The 20088-nt window shown below is 51.7% G+C and overlaps 1 protein-coding gene across 2 annotated transcripts in view; it reads right to left on the minus strand.

Moving 5' to 3' along the window:
- The window catches only part of CD6 (CD6 molecule), a 43334-nt gene that overhangs the window by 19479 nt on the left and 3767 nt on the right, over nucleotides 1-20088 (minus strand). Inside the window, exons 2-4 of one of the 2 annotated variants that reach the window (XM_024574267.3) lie at nucleotides 16138-16184; nucleotides 15713-15792; nucleotides 15157-15257 (exon numbers count right to left, since the gene is read on the minus strand). In XM_024574267.3, coding sequence (XP_024430035.2) covers nucleotides 15157-15217 — 61 coding nt within the window. In that variant the 5' untranslated portion in view covers nucleotides 15218-15257; nucleotides 15713-15792; nucleotides 16138-16184. Of the gene's footprint in view, nucleotides 1-15156; nucleotides 15442-15712; nucleotides 15793-16137; nucleotides 16185-20088 lie in introns of those variants that run through there. The other variant, XM_045183336.2, reaches the window with a different exon arrangement.

Consider the following 20088-nt stretch of genomic DNA (forward strand, 5'->3'; position numbering starts at 1 on the left):
GAGGTCACGTAGGGCAATGTGACCCACCACTCTCTCTGGACACCCTCCTCTTCCTCCTTGTCAGTGGTCTGGAATTGAGGGGTTTCCCCGTCCTTCTTTGCAAAGCTGCGTGAGCCCTGACTGACGTGCTGGGAAGACACTGTGGCCTTCTCAGCCCCTGAAGCACAGTGACAGATAAGACCTCTGGCCAGTGCCTCTCCCCATGGGACCAAGTGTGTAGGGCTCCCAACTGCGGCCACTAGACACCTGGCTGGATGTTTGGTCGATGCCAAAGTACGACGGAGCCTCAGGAGGTTTTGGAGGGGTTGCAGGTGGGCCTCCTGTCCTCCCAATCCACTCCTCTGGCTAGTGACTTGGTTTCCAAACTCCAGAGTCCTGGGAGCAGAGAAGCTGAGAAGCCACCCGCATAGGGGTGGGGACAGCCTGGTAGAGTTGGGAGTGTGTGGGCTTTGGGGTCAGACTGATGTGGGTTCAAATCCCATCTCTTCCTCTTGATACAAGAATCTGGATTTCTTAACCTCTGAGCCCCCGTGACTGTGGTTCCCATACATGGCGATGTTAATCTCACCTTCCTGGGGTTACCAGAAGACTGGGAGAGAAAATGGGCACCACAGGGCTTGACCCAACTGCCATTGTGAGGACACTCTTGCACAATCCCTTACTGCCACTGAGACACCCCAGTACCCTCAAACTGAAAGTGTAACTGTGTTGGTGGCAAGACCTGACCAGAACTGGTACAAGGCTGTTCGTAGTCATTTTTTATTTTGTGTGGTGTGAAAATCATACATTTCACTGCAGAAAAGTTAATACATCTGATTCCAGTGGCCGATCAGGCTCCTGCTGACACGTTACATACTATACAACTTATGCACCATGTCAGCTTTCGCAAACCTAGACGGTCCAGATTCTGCATTGCACCTGGCCCCACAGCCTCCAGAGAGAGAGAGAGGACCTGGAGCGGTTTTCTGCTTTTCCCCTGAAGCAGTAGCTGTGCAGGCGATGTGCGAAATTTCAGGCCAGAAAAGCTGCCCTAACTTCCCCTTCCTCTCTCCTTCTCTTTCCTAATGGAAATGCATCTTAGCAAAGAATCTCTTTTATAAATCAGGAAGGAAAAGGCAAACAGAAGAAAAATGGGCAAGGGGCAGGAAGAGGCTCTTCACTGCAAAGGAAATGCTGAGTATCCAGCCTCGCAGTGGCCAGAGAAATACAAAGTGAGGCCACAGGGAGATACTGCCTCACTTCGCTTGTTCGTCGACCATGAAGAAGTGTGGCAAGGGGATAAATGGCGGTGGAAGGAGACTGCACTCAGGTGGTGAACACACACTACAATGTACAGATGATGTGCTATAGGATTGTTCTCCTGAAACCTGTATGATTTTATTAACCAATGTCACCCCAATTAACTCAATTTTAAAAAATAAAATAATAAAATAAATTCAGCCTGTTGCATGTTTCTATGTTTCTGGTTCTATTTTGTTTGTTAGTTTATTTTGTTCATTAGATTCCTCTTATAAGTGAGATCATATGGCATTTGTCTTTCACCAACTGGCTTATTTCACTTATTATGATATTCTCCGGTTCCATCCATGCTAGAGCAAAAGGTAAGAGTGCCTTCTTTCTCTCTGCTGTATAGTATTCCATTGTGTAAATGTACCACAGTCTTTTTATCCATTCATTTACCAGTGGGCACTTAGGCTACTTCCAGCACTTGGCTATTGCAAATTGTGCTGCTATGAACATAGGGGTGCATAGGTTCTTTTGAATTGGTGTTTTGGGATTCTTAGCATATATTCCCAGCAGTGGAATCGCTGGGTCAAAAAGCAGTTCCATTTTTAATTTTTTGAGGAAATTTATATTGTTTTCCACAGTGGCTGCACCAGTCTGCATTCCCACCAACAGTGCACTAGGCTGAAGGGGAGGGGGAGGAGGATAATGGTGGAAAGAAGGGGCAGGGACTGAAAAACATGTGTGAATGACCCACGGACATGGACAACTGGGTGGGAATGGACTGTGGGAGCAGGGGTGGGCTGGGTGGAGGAGTAATAGAATAGTAATAGAAGAAAACAAAAATAAAAACAAATTTTGAAAAAGCAGTGTGGTAATACCGCATGTTGGTGAGAATGGGGGTCAGCGGGGACTCTGTGCCTTGCTGTGCGGGAGCCGCGTGGGCACAACCGCTTCAGAAAACATTTCCATATTCAGGACCCAGAAACTCCACTTCTGAGTCACACACAGTCACACACTCACACACACACACTCTGCTATAGGTCGAATTACGTCCCTCTTAAAAAGGTACGTTGCAGTTGCAGTCCTGGCTCCCAGTACCTCCAAATGCGACCTTCTTTATTGTGGTGATGTTTCTACAAGCCAAGGAATGCCAGGCAATGCCAGCAAATTGCAGGAAGAGAGGAGAGACGCCCGGCAGACTGTCCCTCACGGCCTCAGGAGGAACCAACCCTGCTAACGGCGTGGGCTTCAACTTTCGGCCTCCGGACCCGGGAGACGATACATTTCTGTGATTCATGCACTGGGATGCGGGGCTTTGGTACGGCAGCCCCAGGAAACTGAGTCACACACATGCCTGCAGCAAAGGCTGCCTCCCGTGGCAGGCGCTGGGCTGAGCCCAGAGGAGAGCTCCTAGGGGATTCTAGAAGGGAGGAGGAGGAACCCACAAAACAGAGGGACGTGCTCCTCCTTCACTTCCAGATCCCCAGAGTCTGGACACCTATGAGTGCTTCGTGGGACTTAGTTACGTGGCTCTGTTGACGTGGCTGGACCTGAGACAGCCTCCACGGGTGCAGGGGACTAAAAATTATCCATGAGGATATTCAGAGAGGGCTTTGAAGTCTAGCTAGAGAACACTGACTTACGAGGTGCCCCCATTTCCCCCCTCAGAGGCAGGAGGAGTCACAGAGAAGGTGGTGGAACCTGGAATCGGACACTCGTCCATGTTCCCACAGCCGTCCTGACCAATATTGATCAAAAGTAGCCCAGTGCCCATCAGCACAGCCTCCTTCGCGCTGCTGAGACCCAACGCCCACGATGCAGAGAGACCTACACACTCCCTCCGTCAAACTCGAAAGGCCGTGCCGTGTGAGGGTGCTGCGGGAGGCTTCTTTTAATGTGGTTGTTACAACGTTTTTACAATAAGGATGACTAATGTTTATATCATGTCTGATTTTTCAGCTGGAATTGGGTGGGAGTGACGATGAGAGGAGGTAGAATTGAGACCAGCTACTATGATGACTTTGGGTAAGTCCCTGCCCCATTTCAGAGTGAGTTGGGCCAGCTGGGGTCTGACTGCGGGCGGGGGGCAGGGTGACTGCCTCTGATTTTAGGTGGCCGACCAGGCTGTGCTTGCCGCCCTCACAGCACAGCCCCACTGCCCTCACTCCTCCCCCCCACTCACCTTTCCACCAGGTAGCAGACAGTTTAAGATCCCAGATTAAATAGTGTGGAATCACAGAGTAAGCAACTTATTCCTTTTCGAATTCTTCAGTCTTTGGGTTTTCAAGACTTCTGTGGGGCTGCTCAGCCCTTAACCCCCAAACGCTTTTTAGCAAGGGGAGGGCTGACTCAGGCCTGAGCGGCAGGCTGGTTAACGACACTTGTTTTCAGTGTCTTATTTCTTTATAGGAATATATTCTAGCTATTGAAGTAATACTGGTTTGAGATATATGATAGTGAGAGAAGATTCCTAGGTTTAAATAATGTACTTATGTTAACAATGGAGTTGATTGTAAACAAATATTTAATAATAATAATAATAATTGTATATATGTTCAAGCAAATTAGATCACATTCTTTTACTTCAAGCTCTCCGATGACTTCCCATTTCCTTTGAATTAATTCCAAGCTCATACGTGATCTGTATTCCCTGACCGACACCTGCCAACCTCTCCAGCTCCATCCCCTCCCCCGCCCCCTCCCTCTGTCTTCTCCTCAGGTGCATCAACTTCACTCCTGCCTCAGGGCCTCGCATCTGCTCCTCCGTCTGCCCCAAAGGACCTGCTGCTCCCTGGTTGCTACATTCCCAGCTAATCTCATTCATCTGAGCTCTGCTGAAATGCCCTCAGAGGCCTCACCTATGTCCCCGTATTAGTCACTCGCGGTCCCCCTTGCTTTGCTTTTAATTTCCTTCTTGCACATACTCCTCTCTGAAATGGCGCCACTTTTAGAATGTGTTTACTTGTTGGTCTACTTTCTTATAAACTCAGTGAAGCCTGGGGCTCTGTCCTGTGTCCTCAGTGCCTAAAAACAGTGCCCAGCACTTAAGGGGAGCTCCACAAGTGAATGGGAAACATTGCAGAGGTGGAGGGGGAGCTGGCTCTGCCAGCAGAGGAGCCAAAGCAAGTCCCGACATCTGCGGCGAGGCAAGATGGCGGCCGTCAGAGGCTCAGCCTGGGGGAGCTCACACCTCAGCCTCGTCAGCACCCGCCTTCCAGGCTCTGAGCCAGCTGTCTCCCACCCACTGGGCCAGCAGAGAAAGCCAGCGACTCAAGTCAGCACCTAAACGCGTGTGGAAGGAATGGTGGTTATAACATCATCAAGAAACTGTTGTTATAACTGACTCAGGCCAGAGTCATCCATAATGTTTGAGAGGGGGCAATATATTTACATATTCTCAAAGAATCTACCCACAAGATACATATGAATTTAAAGGAGAAAAGAGTAATTGTACCTAGCAGACCTGATTTTGGTCAAGCAATGGAAGTTACACTAGCAGTGATGGGACAAACTTGTAACAAAGAATATACACAAAGCCACTTTAAAATGGAGTTAGAGCTGCCTCCCTGGATGGACTGCCTGGCGTGTCTTACTTGTCAAATCTTTGGAATGTTACAACTGAGCAGAATAACCTCAGACTAGGCCAGAAGCAGTGTCTCCCAAACAACTGTTTGCACAGATAACAGGAAAGCAGACACTGTGGCCACCTGACCGAACAGTAAAAACATTCTTTAGAATTAGTATCACTATGATGGCACCTGCAGAAATTCCTTCTTTTTATCCATACCCCTTGCTTCTACTTCCTAAACAATATTTTCGCTTTTGTCTGCGTTAGTGCTTTCTGAATGGCTATTCTTTTGGATCTCAAATAAATGCTCGTTGCCTCTCCCTTTGGCCTTTTACCTTGAGGTTGACAAGCTGACACCACGCTTCTGTGCTGTTCCTGCCAAAAGAAGCAGGAGCTAAACCTGATCGGGAGGAATCAGCAGACAGACCTGGACGAAGGACATTTGACAGAGTAACTGGCCTGTACCTTCGAAAAGGTCAATGTCAATGAAAGAGAAAGAAAAATTTGAGAAACTGTTCCAGACAAAAGGAAAATTTAAAAAATATATGAGAGTAAAATGTAGTACATTAAATGGAATCTTCCTCTGCTTTAGACCAACTGGCGAAATCTGAACGAGACCGGCAGATTATCTGATAGTGTCGGACCGTTGCTAACTGCCCGAGTTCGAGAACTGTGCTGTGGAAGAGAGTGTCTTTCCTTTCTTTTAAGCCCCTTTGAACCATTTAGGAGGAAGGGATGTTATGTCTACAAACTACTCTCAAATGGTTCTGAAAAAAATAGAAAAGCAGAGAAAATGATGAAGTGATTGTGGTAAATTGTCAGCAGTTGGGAACTGAGTGAAAAGCATATGGGACTTACAGCTTCTCAGTATGTCAGAAATCATGCTGAAATAAAAAGTTTTAAAAAAAAAGGCCGAGGATGGGGAGGGGTGGGAAAGCTGTTGAGATGGCACAGACCATGTGAGACCACATTGGACCACAGCCCTCCGCTGCCATCTCCCATCGAGGGGAAGCCCAGGATGCACCTGGCCTGCTCAGGCTCCGCCAAGCCTTTCTGGAGGGTGGGGGGCGGGGGAGGGGGAAGAGGCCCTGGGCAGAGCCTGCAGACCCAGTTTCTCACCCTGCTCCGTGACCTTGGGCACACCACTCCCTGCTCTGCACCTCAGTGTCCTCCTCTGGTCAACAGGGAGGTTAAATGTCAAATCTCGGCTGTCTTCCAGCTTGCGTACAATCACGATATTTCTAGAACACTCTCTGGAGAGTGCAGAATGTCTCCAAAGGGCTTAATTTATTTGGCGAGTGTGTTTACTTTACTTTAGTGAAGGAAGGGGGGGGGGGAAGCCACTTCTCGCTGGCCCTGGGCATGTTCCCTACCTCTCTCCCCCACCCAGTCTAGCTCCCAGACATCCTGGGTTAGACGTGAAAAATTACAGCAAAAAATTATACTGAAGCACAGGCAGAATCCTCCCCTCAAACCCCATTTAGAAAGAAGCAGCGGGTGGGGAGGGGTTGGGGACCAGAAAGTGACTCTGTCAGCGCTCAGCCACATGGTGCGGGCTCGCAGAGCGTGAGTCTGAGCCGCTGTGACACGCACAGGGCTGCTGCCTCTGAGCACCGCTGCGAGGACCCAGTGCCTGCACCTCTGCCTCAGGGCTCTGCAGGCGACTTCCAAACTGGAAGTGGGGTGCTCAGATAGGATCCCCAAGACACCTGGAGGAGCTCCTGGCTCCGAGGTTCCTCCTCCCTTGTGTAGCCTGTGTCCCCGCAGGGCCCTGGCCACCTGCACCCGCACAGACCCCCCGGGCATCTGCTGGCCCTGCACAGGCAGCCCAGTTCAGGGTGTGACAGAGTGGTTGGGCGGCCTGGAAACGTATAGGCTGGACCTCCTAACGTGCTGCCCACCCTCCAACACATGCTGGAGACCCAGGGGCACCCCCTTTGCAAGGGGATCACTTTCACCTTAGGGGATCCCAGTCCAGCCTCTTACCCGGGCCCCACAGCTTCCTCCTCGCCCCATCGTCCTGCCTCACTGCCCGGGCTGGACTCCTGGAGGCTCTCTCAGTGCCATTAGCAGGCAGAAGGCGGTCGGGCTACGGGAGTCTACAATATGTGGGTGGGAAGTGGTCTTCCCTCTCTTCTCTCTCTGCTGTCCCTGTGGGCCCCGGCCCCAAGCCCAGCAGCAGCTGTGGCCATGGGGTCCCAGAGCACCCCAAGGAGCCCTGTGTTTCACCACCTACCTCCCAGCCCACATCTCACGGAGCCTCATCCCAGCCTGGGCTCTGGAGGTTGCCAACGACCCGATTTACAGCTGGGGAAACAGGCCCACAGTGGACACTCGGCCAGGAAGTGATTTCTCACCCACAGGCACCTTCAAGGTTTTTTTCAGCCTGTTTCCACCACAGCCCAGCTGACAGGAGATGAGGTAAAAAGTCCCCAGAAAACGGAGGGACCTTCCCTGCAGAAACCTTGAGGTGCAGAGTCCACCCGAACTCTGCCCATTTTCCAGGGCTGGGAAACAGCATGAACGTGGAGTCATCGAGTTAGAGATTTGTTACCTGTGCCATCTGGGAAAAGTCACTTCTCTCTGAGCCTGTCACTCAATTAGTAAAATGGGGGTGGTAACTCATCCTTCACAGGGCTGCGATGTGAAAAGGCAGGTTTGCACATTTACCAATGCCGCCCGAGAGGCCACGGTCCTGTGCTCGCCCGGCTCGCGTTGGTCAGTCCACTGGTCTTGTCTGTGCTCCTGTACAGGCTGTCACTCCGCTTCGTGTTCCCCTGAGTTTTAGCTCATTGACCCTCATGACCACCTGTCTGGATGAATCCGGAGATGGAAAACAGCCTGGATCTCAGCAACTTTGGGAGCTGCGGTCCCACCCACCCGACATGCCCCATGGGATCAGCAGGGCCGTCTGGTCACAACAGCCTGCAGCCAGGGAAACCCTTCGGGGACTGTCACCTTTCCTGCCCTGCCTCCAGGCTGCTGGCCAAATGGGTCCTTTTGCCTAAAATGCCTTTTCCCCACCTAATTTTTTATTTTGAAATTAGAGACTCCCAAGTAGATGAGAAAATAGCACAGAGAAGCCCCCTGCCCCCATCAACCAGCTTCCCCGACGGTGACAGATCACCATCGATAACTGGAGTAAATCGCCCAAACCAGGAAGCTGATGTTTGCACAGCACAACTATCTCACCAGTTTTTGCTGCACTTACTTTTTAGTGTCTCTGTGTCTAGGATAGTTTGCCACCCTCCTCTGTACGCACAGCCTTCTGTCTCAGCTCCCCTGACCGCGGTGACCCCCTCTCTGGGAAGCGGCCTGTGCCTCCCTCCTCTGACTCCCAGCTCCTGGAGACAGCGCAGCCCAGGGATGGAGACCTTACAGACATGGACCTAGCCTCAGCATCAGCCACCAGCCTGGAACAAAATACAGTCACCCCTCAGTCCTCGTCAGCTTCAGAACTCGCCAAACCTTGTGCTCATCACATTTTGACAAGAAAAGAATGCTCCCCACTCAGTGCCCCTCTCTCGCAATGCAACAGAGGTCTACATGTTAGTCAGCCTCACGGCAGCTCGAGAGCCGTCCTGCAATCGCCGGTTTCGGCACTCGTCACAAGTTCCAGAATGAATTAGTGGACACGTACCGAGGCACCAGTGGGTAGAACTTTCTGAACCTCAGTTTCCCTTCCCATAAAGCAGGATGGCTTCCCGACGCCCAGGTGGGACAGGATAACCACGGCTGATCTTTGGAGAATGGCACGTCCCCTGCAGAGCAGGCTGGTTAGGCTGTCATCGGATGGCACCTGTGGTCACACCTCCTCCAGGACGACCCTTGTGGGGTTCACCACCTCCCTCACAACAATTAAAGTGTCAAGGGCAAACCTTCACATCTCATGTCTCAGTGCCCGCAGAGGGCCTGGCACACAGCAGGCGCTAAATAAGTGTGACTAGACACCCTGCCCAGCAAGCTCTCCCTTGACGCATGGTGGCTCTTTAACTTGACCTTCGTTCATTCCTGGCCTCTGTGGGCAAGGTTAGTGTGTGGCAAATCCTTCGAGGCTGGGCCACGGTGAAGGAGGCAGCCACTTTTGGCCCCATCTGTCCCTGACAAGCCTCCCAGGGGTCCCCAGGGCCCCTGAGGCCCCTGAGGGCAGCCCCTGGATGCAGTGTTGGGGCCGCGAGCCTGGAACGGTAGCATGTGGAGGAGATGCCTAACACTTGGATGGAGCCCCGAGGGCAGCAGCCTGGAGACAAGCCAGGCCACTTTCTCCAATGGAAATAGCACTGAGCTGCCCACCCGGAGACCTAAGCTCAAGTCCTGCCACTTATGAGCTACAGACTTTAGATGGGTCTCTCAGCCTCGCTAAACCTCAGCGTCCTCATCTGTACAATGGGGTTGTCACATGGGCGAATGAGCTCATCACGCACACGGGGTTGTGTTAACCACTGATGCTGCAGCTCCGCGTACGAGGTCTTTGTCCTCGCTGGGTGACATTCACGAGCTAACCTTGCGGAGCAATGCTGCGCTCAGACGTTTGCAGATGCATCATCTACGTTAACTTTCACACCTCGGTGAGCGGGTGTTTTTTTTCTGTGGCATACATGCACGGAAAAGCTAACCTGGGTCACGCAGAGCTGGGATGGCGGCCCCAAGCCTGCCCCATGCGAGGGGGTTTCACCTTGTGCCCACCCTAGGGCTAGTTTCTAGCAGATCTGCTCCACACCACCAAAGCCTCAAGGGACAGACAGAGAGGACTGGGATTTTTAGGCCGGTCTTTGGTGTTCAGTTTGCTCATTTTTGCAGCAAGGAAACTAGGGCCACAAAAAGGAAGGAACTTGTCCAACATTACTCAGCAAACCAGAGCCAGAGCGAGTTCCAAAATTCCCTTCCCTACCTCACGCCTCCTCAGGGCTCCTCCTTCCCCCTGTAGCTGGGGCTCAATTTCCCTGAGCTGAATCGGGGGGCATGAGTTTGGGCGCCATCCACAACTTCAAGGCTCATCAGGAAAATCCAGGAGCTACTCAGGGTGCCTGCGGACAGACAGCGATGGGGCTATCACGTCCAGGGTGTACCCTGGGAAGGTGAGCAGGCAGCTTCCCCAGGCTCTGTCAGGCATGGGGGCGACTGCCCACCTCCGCTGTCCTTTCTCTGGACCAGCATTTCCAAAGTGTGGGGCACACACCCAAAGGCTGGAAAAAAGATTTAGGCTGTTGCCGACAAGGCCCTCAAACCACCACGTCCCTGAAGGAGGGCACGTCCCCTTTCCCTTCTAGCCTCTCTGCCTACTTGCAGGAGAAAGTCTCCCGGCAGGCTGGTCCTCACTGCCTCTCCGACACCTGTGACCCTCCCCTCTGAGCGCAGGGAGAGCGGCTAGCATCCGGCCAGAACCGAACGGCACCGTTTTGTTTCCATCATGTTTATTTTCACCATCACTACCTTCAAGGGGATCTGCAACGGCTTTATCTTTAAGGGAGCAACACGAAGTGGGTTTTTTTTCCTAAAGATAACTGTATTTTCACTTTAAAATCAATTAGGAAAGAGTATTAAGTAAATTGCCAGGTAGATGGCAGCTCTAGCAAACATGGGGAACTCACCATGCCCCAGCCTGGCTGAGGGTGGGATGGAGGGACTAGGGACGCTGTGACCAGCGAAGGAGGTGGCCCTGGGGATTCCAGCCCTGCCACAGTGTGCTTGGTGCAGGCCTGAGCACCGGTGTGGGCGTGAGTTGGCGGTTTCAGGGCTGTGGTCCAGGCAGAGAGAAGGTGGCCCAGTATCGGGTTGGTCTTTTCCTACAAACTCTTGTCTCGAAGCCCCAGTTGGGGCTGCCTGCTTATTCCTTTATCCCTGGGGAAAGGCTGATTCTCAGCCTGTGAATTCAACATCTGGGAGACCAGTTTAATTCCTGAGCTTCCCTCCCTATGAGAAAATGAGGCTGGCGTGACTGAGTGAGGGAGGCTGTGGGCGGTGTTTCTTCCTCATTCTAGATCCCTCTGTGATCATCTACATGCAGCTGCGCGTGCCAGCCCCAGCGGCCCAGCTCCCTTGTCCCACGTCATACGTCACCACTGCAGACAGCCATGCTATCTGTCCCCACCAGCCATTGACCTGTGACCAGAAAGGCAGACTAAGAAATGTGTTATTTATATATCTATGAGTTGTAGTCTTGCCAGGCAGGGAGAACATGAAAAAAATAGTAAACGTATTGGTTTCATTTAATCCAATTAAATGATGGGGGGCGGGCAGACCTTGACAATTAGGTCAAGGGTCCAGCCCAGCTGGAGGACTCGGGCTCTCAAAAAGGAAACTGCATGTCGGTCAGCAGCACGACACAATCATACCTTCTACTTTGGCAACAAAAAAGCTGGCCTTCGCTCCCCTCAGCCCGCTGGGAAGGCAACTCCAGCCAGCTCCAGGTAACCCAAGTGACCGGCTGCACAACTCTCTTCCTGGGAAGTGGCTTGTAAGCCCAGGCAGATTCAAATTTTAAAAAATAGTGATGGAATAAACAGGAGTCCGTAGTATTTTGTACATTTCCGTTAAGTGAAAGCTGGGTCAAGCTTGGCGTGTTTGTGTACAAAGCCCTGTCTTTGCGATGTTTAAGAACAATTGCCCACCCGAGTTTCTCCCGTGGGCCATGGAATTCATGGATGTTAGCTGCAATTTTAAGTTGAACATTTAAGAGAATTCGACAATGTCTGTAAACAGTATCAGAATATTTAAGAGAACTTACTATTTACTTTGTTTATAAGTTCATTTTATAGATCAAAAGCATTCCTTGAAGTCCTTGGGAAAGCTCTGTTTCTTAGTGGTATTCGAAGCATTTATAAGAAAATCAAATGTATTAAATTAATAAATGTAGTGTAGAATATCTAAGGCAGTGCTGTTCGATACAAGTATAATTCCAGTGCATTCAGGGTGGGGCAAAAGCAGGTTTACCGTTATGAGTATGCAAAGCAGTTCATTCTTATATTCATACTTATTAATTATTGTATTATTTTCCATATGGACAGCTGTAAACCTACTTTTGCTCCACCTTGTATATTATTCTAAATTTTCTAGTAGCCACATTTTAAAAAGAATAGGTAAACACAATTGTAATAAAATTTAATCAACTCAACAGAGCCAGGATATTATCATTTCAACCTGTAATTCACATAAAAGTTGTTAACGAGGCCCTTTACATGGTTGAACACATGTCTAAAACCCGCCGTGGATTTCACATTCCCAGCCCCTCTCGGTGCAGACTGCCGCATTTCCAGCGCACATTCTAGTGGCTGACGTATGGGACAGCAGAGATCGAAAGGAATTTAATCAGCTGCGTGTATCCTTGGCATTTATTATTAAGGAAGCTTGTTCTGTTCAACCTGACTGACTGAAATATTACTCAAAGTCACCTTGAGAATCTTTGTTGAAAACTGCTGGACTTACACAAAAAATGAGATTTGGGTATTGAACTTCTAAGTTCAGGAAAAATAGGTTTTTTAAAAAAATTGTTAATTTAAGAAACCAGCAATAGCCTTTTAGGCCTTGAGAACATCACCAGCCACAGTCCAGATGATGCTAGCCATCCACCTCGGCGCCGGCCGGGCACGGAAGGCCTGGTGTTTGCTACCTCATCACACGCAGAGGTCAGGTCTGACTGAGCCCGCAGGGAGAGCCTGCCCAAAGTCCCCCATTCGGCCGACGGGAACACTGAGGTCCAGAGAGGAGGCGGCGCGCACGGTGAAGCAGAGGCCACGCCTGGGCAAATACCTCCAGCCTCGCCCACCCTCTCGTCCAGTCATGGGCCTGCACAGTTCATCCCCTCTGCCTCTTCCTCCCCAGCTGGCTGACCAGGAAACTGAGGCACCGAACTGGAGGGAACACCAGCAAAGAACTGCAAAGCATGGCTCTCTAGACCCCAGTCTCTGCCCTGGTCATTCACAGCACAAACCAAGCTCTGATGAGACAGCCCAGACCCCAGGCCAGCCTGGGCAGAGAACTCGCTGAGTGTGGCCCGGGATGCAGCCTAGAGCTAGGACTGTAAGGGTCCCTGCTCGACGCCCACTGCCATGACCACATCTGCCAGGGCCCCAGAGGGCCAGACTCTAGCCACCTGCAGTCCCAGGGCGCAGCCTGGTAACCCCACCAGGCTGTACACCCCACTCTTAGAGTGAAGGCCCTGAAACTTCCTCGTGGGCCTCGTTCTCCCGGCTCCTGTCCCTCACTCTTCTCCGTTAATTCCATTTCTTCCCTTTTTTTTCCCCTTGGAGGAGATGGGGATCTCCTTTCCCCATCCGGGTCTGCCCAACACACCAATCGGGCCAAGGAGAAACCCACAAGCAGATTGGGGCCATCCTGCTAGGGTTCGGGCCTGCTGGACCAGGGCAGACGGGAAGAACCACTCAGGGAGGACCGGGCCACAGTCTCCCGCACGTCAACTCTCTCTGGCCACACGAGAGGCTCCCTTGGGGCTCCCTCCACTCTTGGGGGGCTTTGGTGCACAGTTTCTGCCTGGAATGCCCTTCCTGCTAGCCCCTGTTTCTCAGTAGTAGGGCAGAGACCACTGGGGACCCTTAGGAGGGTTTAAGGAAGACCCATTTAGTGCCATTAAATCAAGTAGTGCACAGACTGCTTCCTGCGCAAAGTGCTTTCAGTCGCCCTAAAAGGTCAAGGAAAAAGCAACGATTTGGAGCCACGTGTCTGTCATCCCCCTCAGCTCCCCTTATTTTTTCCCCTCAGCTCCCCTTAAACAGAGGCGGCAAGGCACAGGCCTGAGGCTCAAGCGCTTTTACATTCTCTTGACTCTTCGTGAGCACGTAATAGAAATTGTTTTTCACCACTATTTATTTTTCTGCCTATCTTTACCTTTACTTATGGTAGATGATGTAGGTTTTCCATTGGTAATAGTGACACAGTTTCCTTCCAAAACTAAACCTGTGTTAGTACCCAGTGAGTCAATCGAACATAAATGCAGTTTCAAAAACACATGGCACATCCCTGACCGTGCTGGGAGCGGAGCAGGTCGGGCAGGAGTCAGGACGAGACTAGGACTGAAGTGCAGGGAACTTGGCTCCAGAGGCCCCTTCGCTTCACTGTCCGGAGCTCTGCCCAGGTCCTGAGCTCCTGCTTCCCCTCGGGCACTGTTCAAGGTCAGTTCCCGAGCCTGAGGGCTGGGTAACAGACCTGCAGACTCAGGCTTCACTAGGAGCCAGAGCCGGCGGCTAGGCCTCACGGAGAAGAACAGAGCGTGGGAAAAATGAAGATGGGGAGGCAGGGGTCCACTCTGACCATCTGTCTGTCTCAGCTCAGGGCAGAAGATGGCTGAGTTCCAGGTACTCCTGGTGACCAGGGTGTACCCACATGGGGCTGAAGGCACTCGTATTCCTACTTCCAGGGTTAAACAGCTTTCCCCGAACCAGCGTGAGGCCAGGAGGCTCGGAACAGGTGGTAGAGGCAGAGAAAAGAGGGTCCCCAGAGCTCCCCCAATGTTCCCAGTCCTTCCAGCTGTCTCGGAAGTCCCTCCCAATGGGATTTGCCACCCCCACTGCCAGGTGGCCCTGGACTCCCTCGGCCCGGAATTCTGTTTCCACATCAGTCTCCTTATCCCCCAACTGTGAGGGCCCATCCGTGGCAAGATCTCTTGTGTTCCTGGGCCCCTGCCCAGCTCCTGCCAGCTTGGGCCCACATTCAGCAGGGCCAATAGCATCCTATGAGCACAGCCCAGCACACAAATCTTCTGGCCACCTGATGCCCCAGCCCAAGTCACAAAGGTGCCCTGGCACCCAAGGAGAGCTCGGAAGGAAAGGGAAGTAGTCCTCAAGAGCCTTTCTGCTCATTTGTGTCTTACACTGCCCCAGATAGTTGTGCCAGAGCCACCGGCTGCCCTCAACATCCCTTGAGTTCCAGAGTTCTGCTTTTAGACAGCTCTACTGCGAATAGCACAAACCTGGTGAGCCCAGAGCCTCGGCTCTGGGGTTGACAATACAATTGCCAGTGGTCCCACCTCTCTGGAAGGCGAACGATTCCTTTCTGAGAGCTGGCAAGAGCGAGGGAATGGGGGAGTCCCCCAGCCCGCGAGTGGGTGGCATCCCCCTGCTCCGATCCTGGGAGCCCATCGGCAAGAGCACACATGCTCCCAATCTCAGCCTCAGTGCCCTCTCAGCTCTGTCCGGGCACAGCCCAGCCACCTCCCCCAACGGGGTTCCCGCACCCTCTCTGGGCCCTGACGCTGTTGGCACAGCTGGGGCCTCCCTGGTCTGAGAGTACAGCCTTGGCTAAAAGGCTCTGGAAAGGTGAGTGTGAGAAAACATCCAGAAAGCGGGCCAAGAGGCCAGCACCCAAGTCCTTCAGCAGGAGTGACCGGAGGTGGGAAGGGGGGTTACCTGAAAGGGCTGCCATCAGCCATCCGGCAATCACGAAGAAGAACCTCATGCCTGGCGCCATCTCTGACCGCTACACGCGTCCGCCAGCGGGAAAAGTCATCCTAGGGCCAGGAAGTGGACACGGCTGCTGGGTGCCCCTCACACCTGCTCTGTCCTTTGCCGATCTTGTTTGTGTCTTCCTCTTTGCGAGAGAATGCTCTCTGCACGCATGTGGGCAAGCCCAGCCTGCAAGTGTCTCTCACATCTCTGTGCTCTACTTGTGGTTTTGGTCTCCAGGAAGCCAGGCTGGGAGGGAGAGCCCAGTGCCTCTGCTGCGAGCCCACCAAGCCAGGAGGGACCCCAAGAGTCACGGTGAGACACACACCCACACACACACCCACACACACACACCCACACACACCTGAAGGAAAGGGGAAGAGGGAGAGCATGCCTCATTTCTGGAGACCTGACACAGAGTAGATGTCCAGTCACTACGGTTGGAAAAGTGAACGAGGGACCCACTGTCTGTCCCACCCCATGGAGTCCAGCTCTCACGGGATTAACCCCCAAGGGTTACCTTGTCCTTGGGTGCAGCGGTGGCTGGGGAGAAGGATGATGTGGTCTGGCAGTTATGCAAGGGAGAGCCTCCAACGTCCCCTACAGAATCTCAAATCGGGAAGGGCCGCAGGGATGGTTTGTCCCCCACCTCCTCTGCAGGCTGCAGCCATCCCTGAGATGGCACTAGGGAGGCCTGTGCCCAACCCCCCCACCCCCGGTCCCTCAGACGGCGTTCGTTCCTCTGAGGGGTCAGGCATGGCAGCTGGGCCCAGAGGGATGAGTGGGATTTCAGCAGGTGGGATGGTGGAGGCCTCTGGGCCAGAAGGAGTGGAAGGAGCAAATGGGGAGGCAGGACACCCAGGACTGGTTGGGGAACAACCAGTTGTCCAGTCGGGCTGCACTGGGCACCCGGAACGAGGTAAGAAGCAAGTGTACTTAACTCACCACTGAGCTCTCCTGTGGGGTCTACAGTGGGTGCTGCATAACTGTAGCTGAGGGAACAAAGAAACAGCTCAGTTAATTTAGTCGTTCAAACACAACCCTTAAAGAAGTTGAGGAACCATGGAGAGCCAGACTCCTCCCACCTAAACCCTGCCCACCCTGAGGGGTAGAAAAGGCTGTGGCACCAGCTGAGGCTGCCCTCTTGTGGAGGGTCACTGGTAGCACAGATGGTGGATGGGTGCTTCAAGCCTCCAGATTTAATTTCATTCAACTGATACTTTTTTTTTTAATCCTCACCTGAGGACGTGCTCATTGGTTTTAGAGAGAGGGGACGGGAGGGAGAGAGGGAGAGAAACATCAATATGAGAGAGAAACTCGATTGGTTACCTCCTGTACGTGCCTGGACCGGGAACCGAACCTGCAACCCAGGCATGTGCCCCCACAGGGAACTGAACCCACAACATTTTGGTTTATGGGAGGACTCTCCAACCAACTGAGCCACACCAGCCAGGGCCATTCAGCTGACGCTTTGAGAGCCGTCCGCGTAAGGAACCCTGGAATGCGCTCTGGGGAAGGCGACTGAACCACCGTCCTGCCCGCAAGGAGCATGCGGTTAACAGGCACAGGTGACCAGCCTGCGGGCCAGGTAAGATGGACTTTGGAAGGTCTGCTGAAGAGCAGAGTGACACACATTTGATGGGCCGGGGAAGATGGCTAGACTTCTGCTTTCTTTTTAGACTCCACAAAGAAGTGAAATTGTACGGCATTTGTCTTTGTCTGGCTTACTTCTCCTAGGTCCACCATGTAACACACGGCAAGATTTCATTCTTTTTTTATTGCTAAATAACATTCCATTGTATGCATATGTACCATATTCTGCCGTGCACTTTTTGCTGAAATTTTTGAGAGAAAAATAAGGATGAGCATTATACATGGGCATAATGATTACATACCACGGGTATAATAGTGGGTATAATAATCCATGTATGATCTGCACACAGAAACACGGGTGCCCATTATACACAGCAAAATATGGTACATGTGGTCTGTCCAGAAGGCATCCAGCCACGTCACAGGAAAAATAGAGACATTACTGAAGAAGATACAAGATACAAGAAACATTGCACAGAGGACAATGACACCTCAGTCCCCTTTAAAGTAGGCACCTTGGGACCTCACACAGTTCTCCCAATTGCCATCAGCTGCTCCATTGTATTTTCCTGAATCTCATTGACAGTCTGAAAGCTCTTCCCTTTCAAAGGGATTTTAGTTTTGGGAACAGCCAGAAGTAGCAGGGCGCCAAATCTGAGCTATAGGGAGGCTGAATCACCTGGGTGATTTGATGTTTCTCCAAAACACTCTGCAGGAGAGGTGATGCATGAGCGGGCGTGTTGTCCTGATGAAGCTGCCAATCACCAGTTGCCCACAGCTGTGGCCTTCTGAGTCATCTGAATAGTTTCCACAGATGAATGTTCAAGCTTAATGCAAAATTTGATGCAGCTTCGTTGCTCTACTCGCTCAGTCATTTTGAATGCAACGGCCATACAGTCCACATGCTCACTCACTGGCATCTACCGCCCCCACTGACTAGTATAATGAAGTTGTCATTGTTCACACATGCGCATTCCAGTCCACTCTCCTTGGCTGCCAGGTTACATTGATGTCATGCAAACCGTTCTTGTTATATAACAATGGCTGGACTTTTTCCGGACAGTGTGTGTGTATGTGTATGTATATATCTCTCATCTTTATCCATTAGTCTACTGATGGACACCCAGGTTGCTTCCATAGCTTGGCTGTTATAAGCAATGCTGCGATAAACATGGGGGTGCATTGTAACTACTTTGCACGGAGACATATGGTCACTAGACTCATCATGGGGATCATATTACACGGTACATGAATGTCGGGTCACCATGCTGTACACGTTAACCAACACAGTATTGTATGCCAACTGTACTGTAATAAAAAAATGTAAAGAAGAAGAAATTAGGACACAGATAGATATAAAGGAAAACCCTTGTGACTACAGAAATAAAATGGCCATCTGTCAACCAAAGAGAGAAGAAACAGACCCGGCCATAGGTACCACAGCTTTCTTTTTCAATCACATAAGTGATTACGCTGGGTTTTCCAAGGTGGGGCCGGGGACCCGCGAGGTTCGGTAAGGCCCGCTTTGGGACTTCCCACCACCTGACGTCTCTCACCTGGCCGGGCTGGGTGCTGTCAGGAGGACCTGGAGTAGCCACGCCCACCAAACGTCCCCAGCCTGACCCCCCACCCCTGCCCCCCATGAATGCTGCTGGCAGCGCAGCCTCTGTATTTCTTACGTGCACTGGCAGCTGCAGCCAGATGTGCAGGTGGGGAGGCTCATGCCACCAGAGAAGGCTCAGATGCCACCCGAGGCCTCTGCAGGGCCACTTTGGCACGTCACCGCGGTAGGCGAGGAGGCTGCCATGTGAGCACGCTGGCCCACAGTCGCTGGAATCTCCCCAATTTCAAGAGCAGCCAGAAATCTTGAGTTGTATGTGACCATTTCTGAATGTTTAAGGAGATAACGAAATCTAACTAATTTTTAAAATTAAAAAAAAAAAAAAGCAAGAACACACACTTCACACCATGTGGCCAAAGGCTGCCTGAGCCAGACCGCATATGCTTGTGGGTTGTGGTCATGGACCAGCTGAGTCTCCTCGGTACCGAGATTCTGCTCTCCGGCCCCGACAATGAGCGTTGAAGCCCTGCCTGGGTGACAGTCACACCGATCTTCAGAATGCTACTTCCTCTACCTGTAAGACGCAAATCGTCCCTATGGTCTCCCCAACTAAGCAGGTCACCAGGACTTTCCCTAGTCACCTCACCCTAGTGCCTGGCCCCGCACACCTTGGGGAAGAGCCTGGGCAGAAAGAGAGAAATTGTGCTTCTCTCGCCTCTGATGCTTTCCCCTGCGGGCCATGTTGTTACAGGGGACTTTCCCGTCACCTACCACACCCTGACGGTCACTGACGGCAGCTCAGCACTCTCCCTGCGGCTCAGCTCTCCGGATGGCACTTGTCCTATCCACCACCCTCGTACCCTTGCCAAGAGAGGGCAGGGCTGTGTCACCACACCCTGGGGATCCTGAGCTTCCTCCCCGCAGAGGTGGAGTCAGCTGAGCTGGACCACCTGGGAGGGGCTGGGAGGCCCCAGTCTCGGCCCACCTCATCCAAAGCACTTGTCCGTGACTGCAGGGACTGGAACAGAATGCAGGCTGGCGAGCCCTGCTTTCTCGCTGTCACCCTGCCAAGACCTGTCCCATCGGTCACAGCGTGGCTTCTTACCCAATATAAAATTTTTACAACCCTGTTTTGGGTGGTCTCTATAGCTTTTACAAGACTCCATTTATGTTAGCTTTCAGCCTTGCTGATGCTATTCTTACAAATCTGGGCTTGGGACACTCTGTGTTCCTTTATCCAGTCAGCGTTTAGTGAGCACCTACTGTTTGCCAAGCACTGGGCAGTCACTGGACATAAAACAATGAGAGTTAGACAAGCCTCTAAAACAAATGGTGCTGGACCAACTGGACATCCACATGCAGAAAATGGACCTAGGCACAGACTGTATGCCCTTTGCAAAATTTAACTCAAAATGGATCATAGACCTAAATGCAGAACATAAAATTATAAAACTAGAAGGTAGGGGAAACCTGCATGCCCACGGGTGTGTAGACACAACACCAAAGAGGATCTGTGCAGCAAATAATCTGGATTTCATTAAAATGAAAAGTTCTGCTCTGCAAAAGACAATGAAAAAACAAGATGCAGACTGGAAGAAACTATTTGCAAAAAAGGCACATCAGATAAAGGACTGTTATGCAAAACATACAAAGGACTTTTAAAACTCAGTAGAAAACAACCTGATTTAAAAAATTTGCAAGCCCTGGCTGGTGTGGCTCAGTGGATTGAGCACCAGCCTGCA

Source organism: Desmodus rotundus, chromosome 5, assembly GCF_022682495.2.
Source record: "Desmodus rotundus isolate HL8 chromosome 5, HLdesRot8A.1, whole genome shotgun sequence".
NCBI lineage: Eukaryota > Metazoa > Chordata > Mammalia > Chiroptera > Phyllostomidae > Desmodus > Desmodus rotundus.